This window comes from Daphnia carinata, chromosome 9 (genome assembly GCF_022539665.2).
Source record: "Daphnia carinata strain CSIRO-1 chromosome 9, CSIRO_AGI_Dcar_HiC_V3, whole genome shotgun sequence".
Lineage (NCBI taxonomy): Eukaryota > Metazoa > Arthropoda > Branchiopoda > Diplostraca > Daphniidae > Daphnia > Daphnia carinata.
The window spans coordinates 6503465-6531305 of record NC_081339.1 but is presented as its reverse complement, the minus strand read 5'-3'; the positions used below and the strand labels follow the sequence as shown (position 1 = coordinate 6531305).

Here is a 27841-nt window from a genome sequence, read left to right as displayed (position 1 = left end):
AGAACGCGCGTGATGCTTCTCATTGTCTAAACTCGAACTGCAATAAGGGACTGCATTTGAAACAGTAAATGGAAACCAGCTATAAACGCCACAGGCGTTCGGTAACTCAAGAACATCTTGATATTATTCAGAATGTTAAAAAACTAAATTTCTTGATAAAGTGCCTTTGGCTGTTATCATCTATACAATTGTCCCTTCAATGTGTTTTATAATCTTTTATAGGAAATGTCATCGAAGCTTTCCCTCTTTATCTTAACATCACGTCATTTATGCTGTCTCCGTTTTGTCGAACTGTGCTATTGAGGAAAGTGAAGAACATGCAACGGTTAAATTGAAAAAAAAAAAACAATGGTACTTTGCGCCAAGGATCATTCTTGGACAAGTGTTATGTCGCTGTTGGATGTAACTGGACCGAATCAATCAGATTATAGCTAAAAAAAAATGTAAGCAAATCAACCTAACCTCCTTTTTTTCTTCTTTTTAAAATCACAAACAAATTTTTCTCATGAAATAATTATTTTATTACAATCCAGGTAGGAAAAAAAAAGCGCGGATGATGATCCATGACTCGGATGAATCCCAATAATGAGAGCATACGTTTATTAGTAAGAACAAAAACGTGATTTTACTGCTGTGAATCGCTGCTCTTATTGATCGATTTGAAGCTAACATCGTTCCAGTGACTGAGTCCCATACTTGAATCGTGTGGGAGACTGAGACAGGTATATCAAGATAACTGGTTTGTTGAGGTTTGACACAGTTGCTAGCCCCATTGTTGCTCTGTAACCGGAGAGTCAGTATATCAAAGAAGCATTACTTGAAACTCGGTCTCTAACCTACTATGATTCCAGTCGACATTCAGAACGTCAACCAGCAACTGCCATCTCCGCCAAAAAAGAAAGGGTGTTATGTTGCTAACTCTGTCACAATCGTCCCACAACTATCGCCTGTGTTTATGTAGCGAATAACAGTAGGTAAAATTGTACCTTAACCGTTGATCAGCTTTCCCTCTTTTAACAACAAATTTGTAATTTTTACAACAGGAAAACTGGCAAATTGGCTTTAGGCTAATAGTCAATCAAATGTGTTTAAACTGTGAAAGTGCAATCATCAGCCTGCCGGCAATAGCAAAGATGAAAGAAAGGACGATTCGTTTGTTTGTGTGTCTGTTGTGGGTGTGCTGTTGGGCCAATATCGAGGTAGCCGGACAAATTCAAAGCGATGCCGTTCAAGTGTACCAGAAAACCCCATTGACAAAATGCTGTAAAGATGGCGAATTCTACAGACCTGGACTCGACAGGTGTTTATATCGGACTCACATCCCTAATCCGGGATCGAGAATCCCCGTGCTCTACGCAGTTGAAAAAGAGGAAACATTCCTGGTGGACGCGGATGAATTCCATTTGAGTTACAAGTTGGCTGCCTGTCGAATAGGAAAAATGGCCACCAGCACCATGGAATTCCAAGTGTTTGTCGACGGATCGTTAAAGGTCACAGATGCACTGGTTTTACCACCTGGCCAGTTTTGTGTCAATGAAATCCCGTCGGTAGATCCTGCCAACCCGGAATTTGTGGCTCGTTATTGTGTTAACGATCCTTGTATGGAGGACAAGACCAAATGCCTCCGCAAGTGCTGTCCACAGGGATTGGCCATCGACAGTGCAACACACTCGTGCCGGGCTCATCCTGCTCCGTTTAATCTGTCCCAATTGACACGGAAATATGGAGGACCGATCGAGGACAAGGACACGCTGACCATTCACGCTGGGTTCGGATTCAAATGCCACAACGAAGATATTGTTATGGTTGATAATTTTGCCATAAATCACGATGGATTAATGCAACCCAATCGCCATTTTTATCACTTTGATAAAGCAGGAGACCGTCCCACTGACAAATATTGCATCGACAATTTCGTTGAAGGAAACACAACCGTAAGCTCTTAAAAATTCCTCATCTTTGTACTATTAAAAAATTTGTTTATGGTTTAGAAAATGATGGGACTTAGATGCTTCCCACCGATGCCAGAGGTTCCCGAAAGCCTCATAAAGGCATCAAGCATTTATCCTTACCTGTTGTTCTTGTCGGTGTTATTCCTGTCGGCTACTTTGGTGGCCTACTTCCTTGTTCCGCAATTGCGTGATACAACGGGAATAATCGTCATGTCATACGTCAGTTCTATGGCCGTCTACTATATGGGATTGGGAATTATTCAGCTCTTTCCGGAAATGCCGAAAATAATTTGCTCTTCTTTGCGTAAAAAGAATTCCATTATTTTTAAATTGTCTCAATGTATTCACAATGTTTTTGTCTTCACAGCGGTATTGGTCCATTTCGCCTGTTTGGCTACCTTCGCATGGCTCAATGTTTTATGTTTTGACCTTTGGTGGGATATCAGGTACATTTGATTCAACATCTGAAATAATGCTAATTGATTAACACTTACATTTTGGAACTGAATAGGAAATCGATCAATGCAGACGAAGACCAGAGTCGCCAAAGCCAACAGTCCGGAGACACGCAAAGACGACGACTAGTGTTTTATTCCTTCTACGGTTGGGGTGTGCCGGTTAGCATCAACATCATCGGACAAGTTCTCGAGAATGTCCAGTTTTTGCCGGAGCATATTGTCACGCCCAAATTTGACCAATCACAATGCTGGTTCTTAAGTATCCACTAATTTTCATACTGATTTTTGTTAAATACGTAATTACATATTTCTGTTTTCTATAGTTGAAAACCGTCCTCCACTATTCGCCTACTTGTACGGACCAGTGACGATCATGTTACTAGGAAACGCGATTGTCGTTATCATGATTGTGTTCGCCTTGTGTAAAATCAGCAGATATAGCGAGGAGGCGCCCACCATCGTCCTTCCAAATCTTTCAGGGTACGCAAATGTTCCAGAAAAAAAAAACATGGATTAAAAATTAATAATTTGGTTCTTTTTTAGAGTGCGAATCTCGATGGGCTTATTCTTGTTGATGGTGGCCCTGTGGATGACCGATTCCATCTCGTTACTCACAGAGCAATCTTTACTAACTTGGGTGATTGCTGACACTGTCAACATTTTAACGGGAGTCACCATTTTTGTCATCTTTGCCTGCAAGAAACAAGTCTGGCAAGCGCTGAGGAAACGTTGGCCTCATTGCTGCTTTCTGGGTCAACCTCCTAGCCGACGTCCGATTTTCCCGAAATCGCAAATCTCCGAAATGCCGTCGGTCCCTTCCTTGTGCGATAATACTGGATCTCGTTTCATCATTTACAATTCAAAAATTTTCCGCCAATCCGAATTGGCTGGCGAGTTTTCTTCCACGTCACATGGTGATTTACCATCTAGTTACAACTCTAATTCGAGTGACAATCATGATTTGGACGAGGACATTGAAATCGACGTCGACCTGTGGAACGTCGATTTAGATGCTATTCAGGTGGACACTTCCAGGGGAAGTAGACCGGTAGACGAGAGGGAACACGTCATAGTATGATAGAATTAAGTTAACTACCAAGGAACAAAAAGGATACTTTCATAAACTCGGATTCGTGACAAAACGGTTTATTAGAACTGCGTAATGTAACATATGTATTTGCTTCTGTGTTTCTTTATCAACAATAAAATGAATTATGTGATTATAAATTAAAAGTGGTAGGTAAACATCTCTGAAAATTCTTAACGAACTGTTTTTAGCAGGAGGTTGGTTGCGATTTCACGTTGACGATCAACAACATCGCGATTATCTTCGAATAATTTCGATTCTTCTACCAACATTTCGAGGTCATCATCTGGAATTAATTGAATAATGGTTTTTTGAAGGCTCTCAATCCTGTTCCACTTGTCATTCATCTTTCTCAGGTAATATTCTGCTTCCTTAAAGTCGTTTTTCTTGATAGAGTTCGTCAAGTCTCGGACGCTCTCATTCAAATTCAATAGCAGGCCGGCTCTTATCGCTTTGAAACGTTTGACGTTGGCCGTGGCTGAGAGACCCGATGACCAATATTCTTCCGCAATATTAGAATCAGCTGACGCTGATCCTCGACTCATATTGGACAGCATTGGAATTATCTGTCTTTCGACGACAGAGTCAGATTCACCAACGGAGATTAGATCATCGTTTATCACGCTATTCAAAAATCCAGCAATGAAAGAATATTAATAGCAGTCGAAATTTTGAGGAGAATGTAAAACTCACGGAGATTGTGGCAGACCGCTGATTCCAGATAAAACGAAGGCTATGACAAACAAATGAACCACACAATAGGTGGACGGCTTCATTTTCTATCCTGCTTCTGTCGACTAGTGTTCAATACTGAAAAAGGGCAGGCCATTCGGGTTTCTTATACTTGTGTATCCCATATATAGCAAAAACCGGGTCCGATTCTCCAAGTAGGTGAGTAAAAACCAGTTCTTCCTCAACGTGCCGACCTTTTGGCCCACATTCGGAATTCCTTACAGTTTGCAGCTTTTTGTTTATTTTTTGTTTGTTTATTTTTTGTTCCTGCTATTGTTTGGAATTCATCACAAGAAGAAGCCGATTTGAGATGATAAACTAGGAACGTGTCTTTGGGATCCTGGTAAGTAGCCAAACAAAATGGAAAAAAACTATTGCCAATGTAATTTAACATGCAACTATTAGTACCTACAGTGGAAAACAAATTTCTGCCTTTATTCAGATCATTTGTTTAAAAAATTGTTGAGCCATTCACACTTGAATTGTAGTTTTATTTGTTATTTATTGTTATTTATTTGTTATTTTATTGTTGTACCTCACGCCCATGTCCATTATGGCATCAACTTTTGGTTCAACTTTTCAGTGAACTTGTGTTTTTGCGTCAAACGACCGGTAGATGGTTGACCGTTTTGGCGCCAACTGCAATCCAAAATGTGTTCACGTTTCGGTGCTGCTGCAGCGTGCTTTATAGGAACTGTTTACGTGTTCAGGCCCGTAGTTCGAGGGAGGTCTTAACCCTATTGGCATTTCCACTTTGATTTGTGATCTTGATACACGCGTGTTTGCGCCTGGGTACCAATTTCTTCCACGTGCTAGAAGCGTTGGCTTAAAGGCTCCCTTGAACATTTTGAGAAAGAACAAGATTGTGAGACTATGTAAGTTGTGAAACAATTGAATTAGATGACAACGGAAATTTTAAAATTAGATTAAGTGGCAGAACTGTGAGACATAATAAGACAGATAATTGTGACAAAAACTGTGAAACTAAGAAGATGGGAGAATCACACAGGGATATTTATGGAGATCTTGAAAAATTATTAGAACCAATTAAGACTGTTGAGGTAATTCTAATATTCTCGTAGTGACTGAGGAAGCTAATCTTTTTGTCAAATTTACAGGAAAAATGGAAGTTGGTTCCGGCTTTTCTCAAGAACAAAGGGTTGGTTAAACAGCATATTGATTCGTACAATTACTTCATCAATGTGGACATCAAGAAAATTGTTAAAGCAAATGAAAAGGTAGTGAGCCATGCTGATCCAACATTCTACCTAAAGTACTTGGACATTCATGTGGGAAAACCAGATTCCATAGAAGACATGCACCATGTAATAATAAAAAAAAAAACCTTTAAAGTATCAGCCTTTATTCCATATGCCGTTTGAATTCAATAGTCTCGGCTGACCACTCCTCATGAGTGTAGGTTAAGAGACATGACTTACTCAGCTCCAGTTACTGTTGATATCGAGTACACCAGGGGACAGCAAAGAGTTATACGCAATGGTATTTCTATTGGAAGAATGCCAATCATGTTGAGGAGCTCAAACTGCACATTGGCTGGTATTTCACCTGCAGAAATGGCAAAAAAGAATGAATGTCCATATGATTGTGGTGGTTATTTCATTGTTCGGGGAAATGAAAAGGTAAAAATAATTTTGGTAAAATGCTGTTTAGTCGTAACTTTTCAAATCAGTCAATTTTAGGTGATCTTAATTCAAGAACAAATGTCGAAAAATCGGATGATTGTTGAGCAAGATAGAAAAGGAAACATGTCATGTCAAGTGACCAGCAGTACGCACGGAACGAAAACGCGCACCAATGTGATCATGAATAAAGGAAAATACTATTTGAAGCAAAATAGTTTTCAGGATGTAATGTTGTGATGCGTTATTCTGTAAGCTTAGACTGATCTATTGTCTTTCAAACACTTCAAGGATGTCCCTGTCGTCATAGTTTTTAAAGCTATGGGGATTTTGGCTGATCAAGAAATAGTCCAAATGATTGGCACTGATGATCGTGTAATGACGGCATTTGCGCCCTCATTAGAAGAATGTGTGCGCGCATCGATCTTTACTCAACAGCAAGCACTGAAGTATCCAATACATCTCCATAATTCTGTATATCTATGCACATAATAATCTTTTTGGATTGTCCGTTGCAGGCATTTGGGCAACAAACTGCGTCAAAGGCGTTTTTTTGGGGGTCCAAAGAAAACGCCTGTGGAAGAGGCTAGAGAGATGCTTGCCACCGCCGTTTTAGCCCACGTTCCGGTAAGATTTTACGTTTTCATGGAGGTGCAATGTCATAATTATCATATTTGCATAGGTGGACAATTTCAACTTTAAAGCTAAAGCAATGTATTTAGCTTTGATGATTCGCCGGGTCATTCAAGCCGAAAATGATCCAACGTCAGTGGACGACCGTGATTATTATGGCAACAAGCGCATGGAGTTAGCGGGTTCACTACTTTCCCTCTTGTTCGAAGATTTGTTCAAGCGGATGAATTTCGAATTAAAGGCAATTGCGGACAAGAACATTCCCAAGGTTAAGGCGGCCCAGTTTGATGCAATTAAACATATAAGGACCGATCATATAACTTTGGGGTTAGAAAATGCCATTGCTACTGTAATACTCAATTTTCTCTTGGTTCGCTCTTCGAAATCCGTAACTTTATTGTTTTTCTTAGGGAAACTGGACGATTAAACGCTTCCGAATGGAAAGGCAAGGCGTCACACAAATGCTTTGCCGCTTGTCTTACATCTCTGGACTTGGGATGATGACGCGGGTGAATTCTCAATTCGAAAAGACACGCAAAGTATCTGGTCCCCGTTCTCTCCAACCTTCTCAGTGGGGTGACAATACTTTCTCTTTGTTACCAAATGTCGTAGTTTTTATTTAATTTCAATTTTAAAAAATTCTTTTGATAGGTATGTTGTGTCCGTCAGATACACCTGAAGGAGAGGTAAAAATAGTTAGCTTACAAATGTTATTGTTTTCTCCCGAACCTTAAGACAATTTAATATGGTGATATCATTTAGGGATGCGGGCTAGTAAAAAATCTGGCGTTGATGACTCATATTACGACGGAGGCAGAGGAAGAACCCATCATCCGAATTGCACAGAACATGGGAGTTGAAGATATTAATCTATTCAGTGGGGAAGAGATCAGCGACCCGAATATATACACCGTTTTCCTCAACGGTTCTTTTACTTTCTATTCCTGTCTCATAAATTACGATTGTTTTCACTGCATTATCTATTCGTATTTTAGGAAATATTCTAGGACTCGTCAAAGATTACGAACGCTTGATCCGATATTTCAAACTGGCTCGCCGCCACGGCTACATCAACACCTATGTTTCCATTTATCCGCATTTTTTAACAAGAGCCGTTTACATCAGCTGCGATGGTGGCCGTCTATGCCGGTATAACAGCCGAGTTTATGAAGTTACCAATTTTGTATTGTTTGATTTCTCTAACCGTAGGCCATATATAATCGTCCGAAAAGGAAAACCAGCTGTAATAGAAAGACATATGCAAGAACTGGCAGATGGCTTTCGGACATTTGAAGACTTCACTCATGACGGGCTGATAGAATTCTTGGATGTGAATGAAGAGAATGATAGCAACATTGCTGTGTACGAGTCGGATATCACCGTAGAGACGACTCATCTTGAAATTGAGCCATTTACTTTGCTTGGCGTCTGTGCAGGATTAATTCCGTATCCTCATCACAACCAAAGTCCGCGAAATACTTACCAGTGCGCCATGGGAAAACAGGCGATGGGTACCATCGCGTGCAACCAACGAAACCGAATTGATTCGCTCCTCTACAACCTGGTTTACCCACACAAACCAATGGTAAAGACACGCACGATTGAGCTCGTCAATTTCGAAAATATTCCAGCTGGCCAAAATGCTATGGTCGCCGTGATGAGCTATTCTGGATTCGATATCGAAGATGCTACAGTTTTAAACAAAGCCTCTTTGGATCGAGGTAAATAGCAACTCGAGATTTTCGCATTTTCTTTTAACTTCACGGTCGAAAATTTGTCCAATTTGTTTTCTCGTTAGGTTATGGGCGGTGTTTGGTTTACAAGAATGCAAAATGCGTGTTGAAGCGGTATAGCAATCAAAGCTCAGATCGTGTTAATGGTCCTATGGTTGATCCAACAACCAAGAAACCAACATGGAAACATGAAATTATCGACATGGATGGCTTTGCTTGTGTCGGGCAACCTGTTCAACCTAAACAGGTATATAATTCGATCAAAGTTGATGTTGGCCCCACAATTATTTTCTATTTTTATGGTGAAAAGGTGCTAATCAATAAAACTATGCCGACCGTTCCCGTGGTTACTGTTGCACCAGGAGCATCGGGTGCGCCCGCTGCGGCTCCAATGCCAGAATATCGTGACGTCCCCATCACGTAAATTTGTACAGTTTTATAGGATTAGTTTTTAGAATTTTATTGTTTTATTCTTAATTTAGATATAAAGGACCGATTCCTTCATATGTTGAAAAGGTTATGTTTTCTTCCAATGCCGAAGAGGCAAACATAATTAAAATCCAATTACGGCAGACCCGGCGACCTGAAATCGGCGACAAATTCAGCAGTCGACATGGTCAAAAAGGAGTTACCGGTTAATGCCTTTTGTTGTTTGATTCCCCTGGGCCCTTATTAAAGCCCGATTATCTATTACAGCCCTCGTTGCAGAGCAAGAAGATCTACCATTTACTGAACTTGGCATTTGTCCTGATGTGATCATGAATCCCCATGGTTTTCCATCTCGAATGACGGTTGGTAAACTTATCGAGCTTTTGGCTGGAAAAGCGGGGCTTATGGAAGGCAAATTTCACTATGGAACTGCTTTCGGCGGATCTAAGGTGCGAATTTTAACATTCATTTGGAATTTAGTTATGTTATTGTTTTACTATAGGTCCAAGACGTTAGTGAAGAATTGATCAAGCATGGATACAATTATCAGGGTAAAGAGTGTATGACTTCTGGAACAACAGGGGAGCAGCTGACAGCTTATATTTATTTTGGACCTGTACATAAGCAAACCGCGATCGTATTATAATTGTGTACGGATTTAATTTACTTAATAATTGTTAGGTATACTATCAAAAGTTGAAGCACATGGTGATGGATAAGATGCATGCGCGTTCGCGTGGACCACGAGCTGTCCTGACACGGCAACCTACTGAAGGTCGTGCCCGCGATGGGGGCCTTCGCCTTGGTGAAATGGAACGCGATTGTCTCATCGCGTACGGATCTAGGTTTGCATAAATCATCACTGCTAATGGATATTATTCCAAATTTAATGATGGAATTTTTATTTGCAGCATGCTAATCTTGGAGCGATTGATGATATCCAGTGATGCGTTTGATGTTGATGTTTGCAATCAGTGTGGTCTCATGGGATATTTTGGTTGGTGCCACTATTGCAAATCAAGTGCTTCCGTTTCTTCCATCCGTATTCCCTACGCTTGCAAGCTTCTTTTTCAAGAACTTCAAGCGATGAATATTGCTCCACGTCTCAAATTGGACAAGTATTTTGACTAATGTTGTGATAGGTTGCTACAAATTAATCATGGTAAACATTACAAAATTTAAGTGGTTAAATAACCAATAATTCCACAAATTTTTTTCAAAATGGAGATTGGTGTAAATTAACTTGGTATATCGGTGCAAGTGTCAATCTTTGCGATAAATTGGCAGTAATAACAGTAATTTATTTGCTTATTATTATTAGATTGAAAATTATCTTCCGTATCTCGTGCCAGAGTGGCTACTATCAACCTCGTTTCATGTCGTTGCTCCTGGCGTTAGGATGAAATTGATGTTCGTCCTCGTTCTGATGAACCTCTACCGCGGGCAGATGCCTCGAATCGCAAGGAGGAACGTTGCTCTTTGCTGACTTGTTACGGCTTATTTTTCTTCTTAATGGTCAGCATGTCACCGTAGGGTTGATTTATTAGCACTCACCACCGCTTGTAACGAAATATTCAAGAGACTTACAGTTAATCCCTAGAATTGAAGTTGATTCCGTTGAACAAAGAACCGTTTTCTCGGCACCTTTCGAAAGTCTGCGCATCCATACCAAATGACTGTGTGCAGTTGGTGACTCAACTACACCGATGCAAGCAAAACCGGACTGCTTGCCACTGTGTGATATATCAAATCCAAAATATGGTCCCGTTTGGGCAAAATTCATTTTTGGGGGTTGAGCATAGAAACAGACGACCGTCGCATTGTATCGCCACTTTAGAACGTCCCTGCATGTTGCCTTCGATATCACTTTTTCTTATTTTCTGTCTTATTTTTCCTAGGGTCCCGTCCATTCCAAGGATGGCGAAGCCATTGGCCGGTTCATAATGGACAACCCATCATGTTGTCCTTCAACTCCAAGAGAACCAGTTGGATTGTCGGTGCAAAAATGCCTCCAGTGGAACGAGTTGGAAAATGAAATAATAAAATAAAGATGAAGAATAATTTTCCTTTCGGGAATGAAGAATTTCGCTAGGTATTTTTCGCAGAAAAAATATAATTGGTTATTTATATGTTTAATCGTACAAACTTAATCGTCGCTAGATGGTGCGGAGATTTGGGCGGGAAAATAGCCGACGTCGGTCAGACACAGCGAGTCAGTGACAGTGTGCTTTTCGAAGGTGTTACGACTTTGGCGCGTAATTTTCTACCTCTTTGGAAAGGTGAGGTAAAACCAATCCAACTAAAATCTAGAAGTGTGCCATCACTTTACTGCCTGCTGTTGGAAAACTTTAGTAGTAAATACTGGACAGCCTTGGATTTCTGAAAATGTATTGCCGTTTAAGATCAGCCTTCCACATCAAACGATTCACATAGATTCACAGGGTATTACTTCTAGTAAAGAAATCGTAATGAACACATATTTCAAAAGTTCAACGCATTGTTTTGTCAGTTTATGATATTGCATAGTTATTGTTTGGAATTTGATTGCAGGAGATGTGCTTTCCCAATGATATATTGCAGATAACGAGGACACAGAGCTCATTGACCTGCTACCCTGTAAAACAAGGTAGGCTTCAAGATTTCATATTATCCTTGTTTAATTCGCAACACCTAATGTTCCCATTCTGTTGAGGCACTTCTTTTTTTTTGTAGTACCAGTAGACGTCCCACTATGTGGTCACATTTCGTTTGTGTCTAATCGTGTTTATGCTTTTGTGTGTGTATGGAAGAGTTAACAGCACCACTAAAGGAGATTGCTGGACGTCGAGGATCGCCGGCTTGGTTGCCATATTTATTGCCCAGGTCTTCAAGGTATTAATTTAAAAAACTCAAGTATTAATCGTTGTTTTGGTTGACGTGTATAGGTGGACCCACTACCGTACCGAGGAGGATTACTGGACAACGAGGGTCGCCGCCAGAGTCACCAGGGTGATCGCCAAGCATTTGTCAGGCAACTGCCTTCAACATTTCAATGCTTAAATGAATTAATTTTTTTTTTTTTTTAAAATGTTTTTTTTTTTTTTTTTTTATAATTCTATATGTAGGTGGACCCACGACTCCACCGAGATGGACTACTGGACAACGTAGGTTACGGCCAGAGCCACTAGGATAATCGCCAAGGATTGAAAGGTACTAACATTTGAAGTTTCACTGTATCATCGTGTTTTGTTTTTGTTTTTGTTTTTGTTTTTATAATTATATTATATTATATTATATTATATATATATTATTATTATTATATTATATTATATTATATTATATTATTATTATTATATTATATTATATTATATTATATTATATTATATTATATTATATTATATATATATATATATATATATAGGTGGGCTTACTATAATACCGAGGAGAATCACTGGACAACGATTATCTTCGCAAAGCTTTCTCAGGTATTTACTTAAAATTTCTTTTTTTTTTATGATTAAATTGTTTAATCCTTTGTTTTCCTTCTTACGTATTTAGAAGGCCAAAGAGGAGAGACATCGGACAGCGAAGATTATCTCCCAGCCCCGAGAGCGAAGTCCACTAGGAGGGTATGTTCTCGATTATTTTTTTTTTCTTTTTTCTTCTTGCACGTGTGTAGCTGCCCCAACTGATGCAAGTGGCACGGAATTCTATCGCACTGTAGATCATTTCGAATCCGATTAGAAAATGCGTCGGTCCATTGAAAGCGCGTGACGGGGTTTGTCTAGTCACCTCCGCTTCGTACTAGTTTGTTCCTATTCTGGTTGCTAAGCGCATTTCATTTTTGCTAAAAAATCTAACGTGCTGGCCAAAACACTCAACACAACAAGATACATCATAAATATGGGGGGAAACGTCGCAATAATATTTGATAATGGCCAAAGATTTGCGATCGAAATTCATTGTCGAAATGTGCGTGAACGCCACGGAAAAGTCAAGTGAAATTATTCGAATTTCTCGTCAATTAAGAAGCCGACAAAAGTCGTAATATAGGTTGCTGAATCCTGGATCGTTCCGCTGAATAAAAATGCTCTGACTTGATCGCCTACATCAAGTTGCAGAGTCGCGTGCATGGCAAATGTCTGGTAATCGAGACCAGTGCCGACACCTCTGCTGATGCCCGTCCAACCAGCCGTGCCCGTGGCCGTCTTTAACTGCAAGTCGACTCGCGCTGCGCCGTTCTGCGTGCTGATGCCCGATAAGGCGAAGTAGTACGTTCCCGGGACAGGCGCGGTGAAGATGCCGCTTGTTTGCATGGCGTCTCCTACGTTAACGCGAAACGACTCAAATTGCACAGCGGTGCCGGCAGTTGAGTAAATCGACGCGCGTTGGGCGTGGAAGTAAATGCGCTTCGTTTTGACGTCGACGATGCCCATCAGTTCTTGAAATCTTGCGAAAAGTCGTACGATGAACGAGGCATTGCATTGCATTGCAGTTATCTTACGTTAGAACCTAATGAATTTGTGCACGTGTTTTTTTTTATTTTGCACGAGCCTAGTACGTTACCTGCAACGCCGACCTGTTTCGTGAAATCGCAGTAAACGCTTTGCACTTGATTGGTCCCCTTGACGGAAAAGATGCCGCTTCTGTGGTAACCCAATGACTTGAGGTCTGCGCAAGAACTGGGCATGCTGCTGAGCATCGTTACCGCGGCACTCGCTTAAAGATACATGACGGAGCGTAAAATAGAATGCCTTGTTAAGTTTTTCGACAGTCATTGTGTGCAACTTGAGTTCTTACCAGCGAACGCTATGATTAAATCATTCAGCTTTGACACTTGGTCAGCCAGATCGCTGCCTAAACTGCCAACAGCCGTCGTTAAATCATTCAGCCTCGACTCGTGGTCAGCCACATCGTCGCTTAAACTGCTAACGGACGTCGTTAAATCATTCAGCTTTGACTTTTGTGCAGCCATATCTTTGCTTAGAGCAAAGGTAACAACTTTAAGCATGAGGCAGTTGCAAACTCTGGCTGACGGGGTTGCCTTGAAACGAATGTGCAAGAAACGTCCGATTCACCAACAACTCCGTTGCTAATGGCAGCAGAAAAAAAGAGCCACTTAGCTTGTCGTCAGTATCCATGGTGACATTTTCAAATGGAGTGGCGAAGGGCTCGGTCTTGATATCGTCCAAGTACTGTCCGTTACCTTTGCAATTGCCACGACGGATTGCCACGACGGATTGTTATTACCGTTGAACTGACTCCTCGAATCTTCCGCCAGTTTTTTCATTTGAGCCAATTCGTTTTTCAAATTGGACAAATCTTGGGCCGTCTCTTTCTTGGCGTTTTCAACGTCCGCCAAGCGTTTGGACATGTCTGTCGAACAATGTGCACTCAGTTGGTGTTGTTGTTGTTTGAAAACGAACTGCGTTGTGTCATACCTCTGAGTTCTCGTAGCAAGACCGAAATCACGACATCATGTGGCGGCGGCAGCAGAAAGGATCGTTTTGATAAAAAACGGGCGCCTTTGGTTGAGTCGGCGTGACTTGATGGTTGCGAAAATAGTAGGGCGGCGATGGCAATGTTGTTTCCTTCGACCAGCCAGCTGGTATTTGATCGCATACAGAATATGCCATCAGAACGCAAAGGGTGAAAATAGCCTACAAAGGGAATTTTGCTGCAAATTTTGTGCGTGTGCCTGTGCATTTGTGTCGATTAAAGATATTCATTTTTTTAATGTATCTTGCAGGCATTTGCTGCATTTTGAAGCTTGGACATACCGTGGTGTTACACCTTCTTCAGGGGTGGCCCACTGAAAAAGAAATTGAAATTGGGTCGGCTAACGTAACGCACATCTATGGGGTACCCCTTCAGTTTTGGCAGCCACCTCATCCTCATTCGTTTTGGCCGAATAAACGCTTGGTGTGTGAAAAAGTATGCACTTAGATAAAGGTATTAACTGAAACAAATGTTACGCGTTATTCGTTGTTATTTGTGTATTGTATTTCATACATTGAGGTAAACCCACGACGCCAACCTGGAGGGCCACTGGACTAAGAGGATCGCCGCCGCGGGCCACCAAGATCATCGCCAAGCTATTGATTCTAGAAGCAACCAACGACGTAAATGAATAAGAGTTTTAAAACACGAGGTGTTTCGTTTTGTAGGGTCTTCTTATTCCGGAGAGCGTTGAGGTCGTCGATCTGGCTCATCGTGGACTACACATCATTTCCTCTTTGTCGCCATTCGTCATATGGCAAAGAAATTAGTTCTGATATCACCAAGGCGAAAAAGTCTTCCCTGGATTTTCCATCGTTATCTGCTCTTTTGACCTACGTGAAGAGAGAAGATGAAGAATAATTTTCCTTTCGTGAATGAAGAATTTCGCTAGGTATTTTACGCATAGAAAATATAATTGGTGATATTTAATCGAACAAACGTATTCCTCGCTAGATGGTGCGGAGACTTAGGCGGGAAAATAGTCGACGTCGGTCAGGCACAGTGAGTCGGTGACAGTGTGCTTTTTGAAGGTGTTATGACTTTGGCGCGTCATTTTCTACATCTTTGGAATGGTAAGGTAAAACTAATCCAACTAAAAATCTAAAAATTTGCCATTACCTTACTGCCTATTGTTGGAAAATATTCTTAGTGAACATGGGGCACGCTTGGATTTCTGAAAATGTATTGTCTTTTAAGATGACATCGCCTTCCACAGTAAACGATTCATTAGATTCACAAGGTATTACTTATAGTAGAGAAATTTTCATGAACACCTATTCGTTCAAGTCATTGTTTTGTCAGTATTAAATAGTATGGTTTTTGTTTGGAATTTGATTGCAGGAGTTGTGCTATCCCAATGAGATATCGCCAACAACAAGGACAGAGCTCCTTGACCTGCCACCCCATAAAACAAGGTTGGTTTTCAATATTTCATAATATCCTTGTTTGATTCCCAACACCTGATGTTTCCATTCTGTCAAAGCTCTTCTTTTTTTCTTGTAGTTTAGGGCTTTGTCAAAATATTGACATTGTTGTGCTGTTCATGACTTTATAGCATATGCCAATAGTGAGGTAACAAAAACACCTAGCATGTTAGATGGGTTTCAAGGGTTTTTCTCTTCACTTAAGCATTGACTTATCCTAGAAACTGTTACTACTTCCATCTTTGTACAATTTCTAGTTCATTACCAACTATGAATGTTTTTGTTGAGCATTCAAGGAGGTCTTACTTGCCTTTGGAATCCTCACGTCAAATTGAGATCGTTTTGTTACTGTCAGTTACGAAATCGGGACTAGTCTATACGAATCGTCCAGCCGATAAAGTACGGCACGTGTTTTTCCTTCCCGTTATCCTTTTTTGTACTCTGTGTGTCACCTATACTCAATTGCAACTGAGTGTAGTAAAAGTATTTCCTAAACGCTGCACGAGATGGTGAAGGTACAGAAAGTAGTAATTTTACACAAGTGTGTAACGCCGTGTATTGTCGAATACCACATGGGGGGGGGGGCATTTCTTTGTACAGATATTCCCATTAGAAAAGGTCGGTGTCCTATTATACATACTAGGCCGCCACTAGTGTTCAGTGTTCGTGTTGTAGTGTTGTGTAGTGTCGTGTCGTGTTATAGTGTTCAGTGCTTTTGCCACTGTGTGACCTTTCAAATCCACAACTTGATCCCGTTTGGGTTGATCCCGTTTGACGCTCTTCAATTGATCAACGGCGGTGGAGGAGAAAAAAAAAATAATTATTGATTGTGACTAAGTCTACAAGCACGCAAGTTTACGCCGGGATTTTTCTATTCTTGTTCCTATGTCTCTATTTATTCTTTATTATTCTGTTGGCAACAATTTGGCCAGTTACGCGACGGCGCACGAACAAGCGTCACCGACCGAATTGCAATTATTTTCCGAACTGCATTGCAAAGCAAGGATCGTCGTTATACAATAATCAGCAGCGCATTTTTCGCTGGCAGTTAAAAAACTAGTAACTCTGTTTCCGCTATACAAGGTACGAGCAATTTGCCATTTTTTTATATTTTATTAAAAATGACGAATAAGTTATATTCCAGCAATGGTATTATAATATTTTCAATGATGAACAGTTGGTTAATAATATAAACCATTCATTTAAAAAATTAAATGGTACATAACAATTTCTATTTTTCATGTGACATAGTCTAATAGATACTTCAAATATTTCATCAGTTGCAAAACATCCAATTTTCCAATTGAATTAAAACCAGAACTAAAATGTAATCACCCAACCATGTTGTCTGGCCACTCCAACAACTATCGATTACCGAAGGCAAACTAAGGAATGACGCACCGCCGTACTTCAAAGAAATGGAATATTATTGGTAACACAGATTGATTAAGTTTAATCTAGTTTTCGCTAACGTATATTACGAACCATTTTTTTTATAACATAGTAAATTACACTGTTACTTCATCAAAAAAACTAAACTAACAAACGAAAACAGAAAGTAACGATCAATTTACCTAACTGAAGAGTCCGACGATGGAGTTTGAGTAGCTGTACATGTGCAGAGGAAGGCCTTTGAACGAATGTGTAAATTGAGCGTTCTGTACCGCTTTAAATACTCACAGACACGTGCCACATTATTGCTTTGCCGGAAATAGAGTGTAGGGCAGGGGAACCTAATTCTGAAGGTCGACAGGTTAAAGGACAAATTTTTATTTCCAGGTGAGCCCGAGCTTATGGCCATTCCCCATCGATTGACCTAATGTGTTTCCAAGGGCCTAAAACAGATGAATAACCTCGGGCAATTCGCAAAAAGTAGAAGAAAAAAAAAGGAAAAAAACGAAGCTCAGTAGCTTAGTCACCAGCACGCTATGCAGTAGTGTAGATTTATCGCTTGCGTTCCCGGTCTGTTGATTCACAGATTTATCGCACTCACTTTTCGTCTACAGGCTGTAGAGGTTTCGGAATTAGTAAATTCATCAGTTACGCACTAACACCGCAATGCATTAGCACCTGGTTTAGCCTCTGCACTAGTTTTGTTTAGATGGGTAGTACGATAAGTCTAGATGAAATAGATAAACGTAGATTAAGTTAAGGATAAGTAGGTCTAAAGTTAAGTAAAGAGTTATGACTAGTGCTAAATTTAAGTAAGGCGTAAGCGTAGTCCACCTGAATTCGTTGCTTTTGCACAACACTATGTCAGCCATTTTCTTTCACTGTTTTATGCAATAGTGCACCGTAGTCGTCGTTCGCAAACCATTTTTCTGTTAACAATCGTACGTTTCGATTTTACACACAATTTACACATGAACCGCCAATGCTTTTTTCAGAAAAATTTTATTCAATTTAACTGTAATTTGTGTACCTGATCATGTTAGAATTAAGATAAAATTTATCGGTGTTCAAATATTCAAAAATGATTTTTTTTCTCGTTTCTGTACAATCAGGAGGGTAATCTCTGGGGACGAAGAGAACACTGGACAATGAGGATCGCCGTCGCAGCCACTGGAATATCAGCCAGGATTCTGAGGTAGTTATTCAAAAATTCAGTATCTAACCATTTTTAAAGAAATATGTATCAAGGAAGGCAACATAACCATCGAAGAGGACTGTTGGACCATGAGGGTATTGGCAGTATCCTAGCCCAAAAACTGAGTTATAAAGTGAAAAATGTAAGTGTCTTACCATGTTATATGTATTAATCTGTTTATAGGAGGGTTGGCAACACTACTGAGGAGGATTACTGGACATTGCGGATCGCCCCGAAGTCGCCAAGAATTACCAGGTATTACTTTAACAATTTTAATTGTCTAATCGTGTTTTTTTTTTTTTATATCTATTCAGGATAAGCCACATCATCACCGATGTGAGCCACTAGACAACGAGGTTCGCTGTCGGAGCCATCAGGAATTTTCGCCCAAAAATTGTCAAGTATTTAATTGAAAGTCTTGGGTTTTGAACTACGATTGTTTTTTTTTTTTATGTATTTAGGAGGGCCTCAGCACCATCGAAGAGGATGCTGGACATCGAGGATCGCCGCTGGAGCAACAAGATCGTTGCAATGGATGTTTCAGGTATATCTTTTACACGTTTAAATGACTAACCATGTTTTTTTTGTATGTATTTAAGATGGCCGACATTACCACTGAAGAGGGCAATTGGACAACGAAGTTCGCCGTCGGAGCCACCAGGATCGTCGTGCAAAATTGCAAGTATTTCATTGAAAATTTTTATCATTTACCGTTAATCTATTGTTTTTTATGTGTTTAGGAGGGCGTTATCGTCGCCGAAGAGGATCATTGGACAACGTGGTTCACTGTCGGATCAACCAGGATTATCGCCAAAAATGGTGAAGTATTTAATCAAAAGTTGTAAGTTTTACACCATCATTTTATTTTGTTTATGTATTTAGGAGGGTGTCACCACCATCGAAGAGGACCGTTGGACTATGACGGTCATTGCCAAGATCCTAGCCCAAAATTGCAAGGTATTTGAATATTTTAAGGGTCTTATCATGTTCTATGTATTTATCTGTGTCTAGGAAGGTTGGCAACACCCCGAGGAAGACCACTGGACGTCGGGGATCGCCGCCGAAGTTGACAAGGATTGCCAGGTATTACTTAAATAATTTTAAGTATCTTATTTTCTTTTTTTTTTTTATGTTTTTAGAATGGTCCATAACACTACTGAAGAGGGTCACTGGACAACGAGGCATGTCATCGGGGCCACCAGAATTGTCTCCTAAAGTTGTCGAGTATTTTATTGAAAGTTTTAAGTTTTACGCTATGATTTTATTTTGTTTTTATGTATTTATGAGGGTCTTACCACCATCGAAGAGGATGCTGGAGCAACGCGGATTGTCGCTGGAGTAGCGACATCGTTGCCATTCATGTTTCAGGTATTTGTTTTACATATATAAATGGTTAACCATGTTTTTTTTATCTATTTCATCGCCATCGCCATCGCCAAAGAAGGTTACTGGACGTTGTGGATTGTCGTTGGAGTAACGAGAATCGCTGCCCATCCCTGAGATCTACGCCCATTAGGTCGATGGAAAAATAAAAATGGTACGCTTGAGTATTGCCTATTGGCATTTTTCTACCTTATTCCGTGTTATTTGTGTGTTATACAAATGTGTTGCCCTTGTCCTTAATTCCTTACCCTTATTTTCCCCTAAGCATTATGGCTTATGGTTCTAACTTTCACTGAGCACGCAAATTCACTACACCTATATACCACGGTTCATTCACGGTTTGTTTGCTTTTTTGCATCGGGTTGGTTTATCAGGTAATGTAGCCCAGCTAACATTGGTTTTATGCAAAGTATTTAGTTGGTGCAGGTTTACTAACAATAACTGCTTCTAAAAACAAATAGTAAAAAATTATAAATTTATTGTATCGCTGGATACCTCTTTTGAGTATGGTTTAGTGATTTTTATAATATACGAATACAAAAATAATTAAACGCGTGCGATCGGGTTGCTAACCCCGATTTGACAACCTGATAAAAACGTGATAGGGTAGTAACCCTTCCAACCTGACCCATAGACAAGAATGAACGATCCGTTGAACAATAGACTGGCTCCAGCGATACGGGTCTGTAGGGCTGGCTCTGGTTCTACAATTTTCCTCAGCAAAGTGGCTGCCTTGCAACGCTGTCTCACAAACATGTCTGCACAGTGTACAAAGTTATACAAACCAAGGATACCGGTACGTATTTAACAATTTCATGTTAACGATTCTTTATTTAGCATTTAATTCAGCTTTGATTATTCTAGAATATTGAAGACGTGAAGCGAACGCGAATCAAACACAAATCACGAGGTCTGGCCGTAATGCTAAGTGTCAGTGTGGTGGTAAGGCCTTTACCAGAGAAAACAACGGAATCTTAGAAATCCTCCGTGATCGCGAAATTTAAACCAAAATCGTGAGTTGCATTTCATTCATTTTATTTCATTAAAAAAAAAATAGCTCAGGAGCTCGTTCACATGCAAACGATATGCATTAAAGTAGATTATCGCTGTAAAAGACGCTGTAATGATTTTAAAAAATTTCATAAGTCCATTTTGTTTTTGTTTTTTTTATTCAAAATGACTAGAATTACAAAGCTGTTAAATGAACTGGTGATTTGTATATTGGAAAGTGTGGAATGGAAATTATTCACAAAATATATCTTTCTGATTGGGTATATTTAATACACCAGCCCACGGGAAAGGAAATGATACCGCAAAAAGTGATATAAATAATAGATGGAAAATATATAGCACTTACAATGAGCAGGATGGGAGAGATTGTTACTTTATTAAATAGTCATTGACTGTGTTGTAAGAAAAAAGATTGCAAACAAACTGTTTCTTCAATTGTGCGATAATGATAATTGATCACGTTGATCACTGTTTAGTAGTTGAACAGTATAAACCGGTATTTTAAAAATTATAGTTTATTGGGTTACAAATAAAACATAATTTGCCGCACGTTAATAATAATCATGCTTAATATTATATTTACGTAATTGTATGAATATCAATTGCTTTCAATACAACTTATCGTTTGTGCTCGGGTTGCATGTCCGATATAAATAAATGGGTGAGCGTTTGGCCTAGAGTTTAATTTGCGAATGGTTAGTATGTTTTAATGCAAAGACGATTACATTGTGATTTAATTTCGTGTATATTAGAAGTTCCGATGTATGTTATTTTTTGTTCGTATTTTGTATTTTTAATAACTGGTATACATTTACACATTTATTTTACACAATTTATTATTACTGAAACATTGACACTACATACAACAACTATACACAATTTGACACCCACTGAATTTTCAGTAACTATTGGGTATCGAACCCTAATCTTCGGCGTAGCTTGCCGATGCTCAACCATTGAGCTATAGTCACTTACAATTTTAATGTTTTATACCTTGAGTCAGCGCACGAACATATTGTGTAGTTAATACTTTAATCTTGCTATACTATTTGTCAGTCTGACCAATAATTGTACATGTTTCATAGCATGTCTGTAGAGCGTCTGGCTATGGTGTGAGAAGACAGAGGTTCAAATTCAATGTGGTCTAAAAGTAGCAAAAATGATGGTGTTTGAAAAATAACATGTCATATATTTATACTGTTACTTATATTTTAGAAAATGTGTAAAAGATGACGGTTCGCTGTACCAATGGATAGTTTGACCATACAATTCACAAGTGGTATAACATATGTGTAGAGAGCCCGGCTACGGTATCAGAAGACCGGGTTTCAAATCGTTCACATTGCTAAAGATTTCTGTAAGTATACATTACATACATTTGTGTTTATTATATTATATTCATTGAAAATGTGTAATAGATGTGTGTGTGTGTGTGTGTGTGTGTGTGTGTGTGTGTGTGTGTGTGTGTGTGTGTGTGTGTGTGTGTGTGTGTGTGTGTGTGTGTGTGTGTGTGTGTGTGTGTGTGTGTGTGTGTGTGTGTGTGTGTGTGTGTGTGTGTGTGTGTGTGTGTGTGTGTGTGTGTGTGTGTGTGTGTGTGTGTGTGTGTGTGTGTGTGTGTGTGTGTGTGTGTGTGTGTGTGTGTGTGTGTGTGTGTGTGTGTGTGTGTGTGTGTGTGTGTGTGTGTAGATTGTCTAAAGATTACTTGCAAAAATAGTTTAAAATGAGATATAACTCATGGCTCAATGGTATAGCACCGGCTTCGTAAGTCGATTGTAGAGGGATCTATTCCCAAATGGGTTCAAACAAATAAAAATGTTTCAAGAATGAATAAATTTACGATGTAGTATCATCAATGGTTTCTAACATTGCAAATGCTATGCAACATTCCCAGAAGAAACAAAACAGAAAAACCCACCAACCAAGTAGAAACCATGATATTAAATAAAATTCTAAATCTATAATAGCAAACATGCAATGTGATATATATAACCATTTATCAATATGGATAACAAACATATAAATAATAATTTCAATAATTATAATATACTTTCATTTATTATCATCTGTGATGCCCACGGTCTATATCCGTTGTAAATTATAAAAGTTTCTGTATACTCAATAAAGAGTAACATATCATATTTATTGAAATTTTTTTTTTTTTTTGAGATTAAGTTTTTGTAAAATATCCGTTCGCGTGCTTCGCACGAAGTTACCTAACCCGACTGGCCCCGTGGAATCGTGACCCCATGGAAGGTAGGAAGCCTGTGGAATCGGAGACCTGACTGGGAATCGAACCAGGATCCTTCGAGTTGGGAAGCGGACGCTTTGTGTTTCTGGCATCTGCCCCCCTATATCCCCCCATTGGGATAAGGTTTTCTATTGATTTGCGCGCACTGTTACGTTACGAAAGTGTTAGACTTAAACTTTCCTGAAGTGTCACAAGTATCTCAATGGTAGACCATCTACATAGTTATATGGGATTTGAACCCACGCAATTCAGCTATGTTGGTTGTGCAGAATGGAAAATTTTTAATAGTTTTTGCATTAAGATTGCTGCATATATATTGCAATATTTGAATCACTTGATAGAATTCCAAACATCATAATGGTTTCTGCATTTGGGATTGTTGCATACCAGTTGCAATTTTAGAAACCTTGTGCAATGTATAGAATTTGATTTCATACTAAGGCTTCTACTTTTGGGATTGTTGCATAGCAATTGCAATGTTAGAAACCTTTGATGATATTATATCAATTGTTCAATTAACATATTTTACTTGGTTAAACTCTTCTGGGGATCGATCCCGATTTTTCCGACTTTCGAAGCCGATGCTGTACCATTGAGCCATGAGTCACATTCCGCCGACAACCATTTTTGCAAGTTATCTTTAGACAACCTATTACATATATTCAATAAATATAATATAATAAACATAGATGAATGTATTGCATGCTTGCAGATATCTTTGGCAATATTTAAGATTTGAAACCCGGTCTTCTTATATCATAGCCGGACTACCTGCACACAAGCTATACCATTTGTAAAATGTATGGTCAAACTATCCATTGGTATAGCGAACCGTCATCTTTTACACATTTTCTAAAATATGAGTAACAGAAAAAATATATGATATGTTTTTTTTTCAATTCCATCATTTTTGCTACTTTTAGCCCCATTGGATTCGAACCTCTGTCTCCTCATACCATAGCCGGACCCTCAACAGATACGGTATGATACATGTACAATCATTGGTCAGAATGACAAATAGTATAGCAAGATTAAAATGTTAACTATACAATATGTTCGTGCGTTGGCGCAAGGTATAAAACATTGAAATCGTAAGTGACTATAGCTCAAGGGTTAAGCATCGGCAACCGACGCCGAAGATTAGGGTTCGATACCACATAGTTACTGAAAATTCAGTGGTTGTCAAATTGTGTATGGTTGATGTATGTAGTGTCAATTGTGTGTATGTTTCAGTTAAAATACATTGGGTAAAATGTATGTGTAAATGTTCCTCAGTTCTAAAAAATACAAATTATAAACAAAACAAACATAAATCGGTAATATATATCCCCTAATATCTACGAAATTAAATCACAATATAAACGTCATTAGGTTAAATCATACAAACCTTTCACCAATCAAACGCTAGCACAAAGGAGACGATAGAATACATATCATACAGCACCATAATCACCAGAACAAAAAAAATAATAAATTTAAAGAGGAAAAAAACCACTAAAAACTTGAGTTTTGATCACCCAGTTTTTCCATGAAGAGTTTCTTTTGCTCAAGACAGTGTTTATTTGTTGACGACACAAAGTTTCATTTGTTGCAAGATAAGTTTAATTTTTTACTGATATTATAACATAACATTTTGACAGAGTTCTGCAATGTAAAACCCTAGTACAAGATTTGTTACAGTTTAACAATTTTCTACACTGTCACGGACAAGACTGAGCAGCTTAATGTACAAACATGTTAAACAGCGTTGCGAAGCATTTAATTTCCGCCGACTTAAAAAAAGGAAAACCGCCCGACTTAGATTCATTACTTATTACTTACGTATTTAATCATGCTTACTTATTTAATACGATCGGGTTGTCATAATTTATGGAGGAGATAACGGGCTGTTGTTTTATTAGCCCCGTCAATTTTTATCGGATATACAACCTGATCACAAGCACTAAATTGTTTTGGACGAAATCGTTATTACTAAAACTACATCAATTAATATTTACACTTAATATTCTTAACCCATTTCCAACAACCTAAACCTCAATATTATTTTTTTTAAATTCTGGTTTATACTGTTTAACTATTTAACATTGAAATGACTTAACTACAGATATATCATAAATCAATTATTACATTATAGCACAACTGAAATAACATTTAGATAAAATCTTTTTTCTAATCAACTATTTGATGAAATATCAATATCCCTCATCCTGCGCATTAGAAAAGCTTTATATTTTACATTAGTTGTTTATATTATTTTGCGGTATTATTTCATTTACCGTGGGCTGGTGCGATGGTGGTGCAATGACCACACTAATACACATCGTTTACAGATGAACGAGCTGCCATGCGTTTTTTATTCTTTTTTAAATGAAATTAATTGAATTAACTATAATTCACGTTTCTCGTCTCATTTTCCCGACCAAGAATTTCTAGTACAACCTTAATTTTCCCTTCTATGGTCAAGTCTCTATATATTAGTATTTTACAGTCGCAAGCTGTACTATACCCCACTACCATGTTAACCCCACGCTCAGTCCTCGTGATTTGTGTTTAATTCTGCCATATCTTCGCGTTCACTTCACGTCTTCAATATTTTAAAACAATCAAAGGTGAATAAATGCTAAAAAAAAAAGAATCGTTAACATGAAATTGTTTAATAGGTACCTGTATCTTTGGTTTGCCTAACTTTCTCCACTCAGAAAAATATGCAGTGAGGAGCTTCACGTGCAGACATATTTGTGAGACAGCGTAGTAATACATCCAATTCGTTGAGGAAAACTGTAGGACCCGAGTCAGCCCCCACAGACCGGAATTGCTCGAGCCAGTTACTTTTTCTGTGGGTAGTTCATTTTTGTCTATGGGACAAGCTGGAAGGATTACTGTCCCATCACGTTTTTATTGGGTTGACAAATCGCGGTTAACAACCCGTTCACACACGATTAATAATTTTTGGATTCAAATATTATTCATATCACTAGACCGTACTCTAAATAAAAGAGTATGCAGTGATATATTTATTATGTTTTACTATTTGTTTTAGAAGCAGTTAGTGTTAGTAAACCTGCACCAACTAAAAAATTAGCATCAAACCATTGTAAGCTAGGCTACATTACCTGTTACACTAATCCCAACCCGGTGCAAAAACGCAAACAAACCGTGAATGAACCGTGGTATACAGATGTAGTGAATTTGCGTGCTCAGTGAAAGTTAGAACCATAAGCCATAATGCTTAGGGAAAAATAATGGTAAGGGATTAAGGACAAGGGCCACACATTTGTATCACACACGTATAACACGGAATAAAGTAGAAAAATGCCAATAGGCAATATTCAACCGTACCATCTTTATTTTTCCATCGACCTAATGGGCGTGACTTTCAGGGATGAGCGCCAATTCTCATTGCTCCAACGACGATCCACGATATCTAGTGACCTTCTTCGGCGAAGATGAAACCCTGCTAAATATATTTTTAAAAAATTTATTAGATAAACGTATAAAAAATATACCTGAAACATCCCTGGCGACGATCTTGTTGCTCCAACGGCGATCATCGATACCCAACACCCTCTTAGATGGTGGTAAAGCCCTCCTAAATACACAAAAACAAAATAAAATCACAGCGTATAACTTAAAACTTTCAATTAAACACTTGACAATATTGGGCAACAATCTTGGTAGCTCCGACAACGATCCTCCATGTCTAGCATCCTCTTTGATGATGGTGAGTCCTTCCTAAATACATAAAAACAAATAATATCATAGTTCAAAAGCCAAAAGCTTCAATAAAATACTTGACAACTTTGGGCGAAAATTCCTGATGGCTCCGATAGCGAACCTCGTTGTCTAGTGGTTCACCTCGGTGGTTATGTGGACTATCCAATAAACTTACAACTTTCGATTAAATACTTGACAAATTTGGGCGATAATCCTGGTCGATCCGACGGTGAACCACGTTGTCCAGTAGCCCCTCTTTGGCGATGATGGCGCCCTCCTAACAAATAAAAAAAAAATAATTAATGATTAATGAATTTATGGTAATAATATTCAATGAAATACTTGACAATGTTAGACGATGATCCTGGTGGCTCCGACGGCAAACCTCGTTGACCAGTTGCCCTCATCGGTGGTGATGTTGGCCATCCTATATACATAAAATAAAACATGGGTTAACCACTTAAACGTATAAAACATATACCTGAAACATCCATTATGACGATCTTGTTACTCCAGCGGCGATCCTCGATGTCCAGCGTCCTCTTTGATGGTGGTGAGGACCTCCTAAATACATAAAAACAAATAAAATCTGTTCAAAACCTAAGACTTTAAATTAAATACTTGACAATTTTGGGCGACGATTCCTGATAGCTCCGACAGCGAACCTCATTGTCTAGTGGCCCACCTCGGTGGTAATGTGAACCATCCTACATACATAAAAAAAAAACACGATTAAACACTTAAAATTGTTAAAATAATACCTGGCGAAGACCCCCGTTGTCCAACGGTCCTCTTCGGTGGAGATGTGGCCTTCCTAGATACATAAAATAAAGAAATAAAAAAAACCATGGTTAAATACTGAATTTTTGAATATATACCACAGAATCTTGGGCCATATTCCAGTGGATGCGACGGAGATTCTCATTGTCCAGTGTCCTCTTCGGCTCCAGAGATTACTCTCCTGATTGTACAGAAACGAGAAAAAAACAAACAAAATTTTTGAATACTTGAACAGCAATAAGTTTTATCTTAATTTTAACGAGCATCATGTACACAAATTACAGTTACATTGGAGAAAAAACTCCTGAAAAAAAAAAAGAAACTGGTTATTAATCGATGGTTAATGATCAGGAGGTTGTTTGGGTTGGCGGATCATGTGTAAATTGAGTTAAGAAGTCGAAACGTACAATTGTTTGTAGAAAAATGGTTTGCGAACGACGACTACGGTTAATAATTGCATAAAACAGTGAAAGAAAATGGCTGAGTAGTGTTGTGCAGAAGTAACGACGTGTGGTAGACTACGCTTACGCCTTACTTAAAGTAGCCCTAGTC

The 27841-nt window shown here is 38.9% G+C and overlaps 4 protein-coding genes across 6 annotated transcripts; 2 read left to right on the top strand and 2 right to left on the bottom strand.

Annotated features, from left to right (window-relative positions):
• The first annotated feature begins 564 nt into the window (after positions 1 to 564).
• LOC130697956 (uncharacterized) lies at positions 565 to 3574 on the top strand. 3 transcript variants are annotated; one of them, XM_057520748.2, is made up of 8 exons: positions 565 to 722; positions 799 to 974; positions 1044 to 1934; positions 1992 to 2256; positions 2320 to 2398; positions 2464 to 2669; positions 2734 to 2890; positions 2954 to 3574. In XM_057520748.2, exons 3-8 carry the CDS (start codon positions 1083 to 1085, stop codon positions 3486 to 3488), a joined length of 2094 nt encoding a protein of 697 aa, XP_057376731.1. In that variant the 5' UTR covers positions 565 to 722; positions 799 to 974; positions 1044 to 1082; the 3' UTR covers positions 3489 to 3574. The 3 variants fall into 3 exon arrangements, with proteins under 3 accessions (XP_057376731.1, XP_059352707.1, XP_057376730.1); XM_059496724.1 differs by having other exon boundaries at positions 793 to 974; XM_057520747.2 differs by having other exon boundaries at positions 565 to 970.
• LOC130697963 (uncharacterized) lies at positions 3541 to 4429 on the bottom strand. The gene is made up of 2 exons (XM_057520755.2): positions 4191 to 4429; positions 3541 to 4121 (listed from the first exon to the last, which is right to left on the bottom strand). The coding sequence occupies exons 1-2, from the start codon at positions 4271 to 4273 to the stop codon at positions 3671 to 3673; spliced, it is 534 nt and encodes a 177-aa protein (XP_057376738.1). The 5' UTR covers positions 4274 to 4429; the 3' UTR covers positions 3541 to 3670.
• A 580-nt stretch (positions 4430 to 5009) lies between these two features.
• On the top strand, positions 5010 to 9858 carry LOC130697856 (DNA-directed RNA polymerase III subunit RPC2-like). Its single transcript, XM_059496868.1, has 19 exons — positions 5010 to 5290; positions 5348 to 5554; positions 5621 to 5869; positions 5930 to 6097; positions 6161 to 6318; positions 6388 to 6496; positions 6552 to 6851; positions 6913 to 7078; positions 7154 to 7188; positions 7265 to 7427; positions 7498 to 7651; positions 7712 to 8223; positions 8301 to 8482; positions 8546 to 8655; positions 8718 to 8869; positions 8932 to 9113; positions 9167 to 9280; positions 9346 to 9509; positions 9576 to 9858. Exons 1-19 carry the CDS (start codon positions 5222 to 5224, stop codon positions 9793 to 9795), a joined length of 3414 nt encoding a protein of 1137 aa, XP_059352851.1. The 5' UTR covers positions 5010 to 5221; the 3' UTR covers positions 9796 to 9858.
• A 2789-nt stretch (positions 9859 to 12647) lies between these two features.
• LOC130698166 (uncharacterized) lies at positions 12648 to 14017 on the bottom strand. The gene is made up of 4 exons (XM_057520946.1): positions 13850 to 14017; positions 13444 to 13687; positions 13210 to 13362; positions 12648 to 13084 (listed from the first exon to the last, which is right to left on the bottom strand). The coding sequence occupies exons 1-4, from the start codon at positions 14015 to 14017 to the stop codon at positions 12648 to 12650; spliced, it is 1002 nt and encodes a 333-aa protein (XP_057376929.1).
• Positions 14018 to 27841: the final 13824 nt, after the last annotated feature.

Excerpts from the sequence above, each read along its gene's own strand:
- LOC130698166 (XM_057520946.1), bottom strand. The coding sequence starts at position 14,017 with ATGTCCAAACGCTTGGCGGACGTTGAAAACGCCAAGAAAGAGACGGCC. Across the intron at positions 13,688-13,849 it reads CCGTCGTGGCAATTGCAAAG|GCAACCCCGTCAGCCAGAGT; the intron begins GTAACGGACAGT and ends ATTCGTTTCAAG. Across the intron at positions 13,085-13,209 it reads GAAACAGGTCGGCGTTGCAG|AACTGATGGGCATCGTCGAC; the intron begins GTAACGTACTAG and ends CAAGATTTCAAG.
- LOC130697956 (XM_057520748.2), top strand. The coding sequence starts at position 1,083 with ATGTGTTTAAACTGTGAAAGTGCAATCATCAGCCTGCCGGCAATAGCA. Across the intron at positions 1,935-1,991 it reads TCGTTGAAGGAAACACAACC|AAAATGATGGGACTTAGATG; the intron begins GTAAGCTCTTAA and ends TTTATGGTTTAG. Across the intron at positions 2,257-2,319 it reads AATAATTTGCTCTTCTTTGC|CGGTATTGGTCCATTTCGCC; the intron begins GTAAAAAGAATT and ends TTGTCTTCACAG.
- LOC130697856 (XM_059496868.1), top strand. The coding sequence starts at position 5,222 with ATGGGAGAATCACACAGGGATATTTATGGAGATCTTGAAAAATTATTA. Across the intron at positions 7,079-7,153 it reads TCTCCAACCTTCTCAGTGGG|GTATGTTGTGTCCGTCAGAT; the intron begins GTGACAATACTT and ends TTCTTTTGATAG. Across the intron at positions 8,224-8,300 it reads CAAAGCCTCTTTGGATCGAG|GTTATGGGCGGTGTTTGGTT; the intron begins GTAAATAGCAAC and ends TTTTCTCGTTAG.
- LOC130697963 (XM_057520755.2), bottom strand. The coding sequence starts at position 4,273 with ATGAAGCCGTCCACCTATTGTGTGGTTCATTTGTTTGTCATAGCCTTC. Across the intron at positions 4,122-4,190 it reads AGCGGTCTGCCACAATCTCC|CGTGATAAACGATGATCTAA; the intron begins GTGAGTTTTACA and ends ATTTTTGAATAG.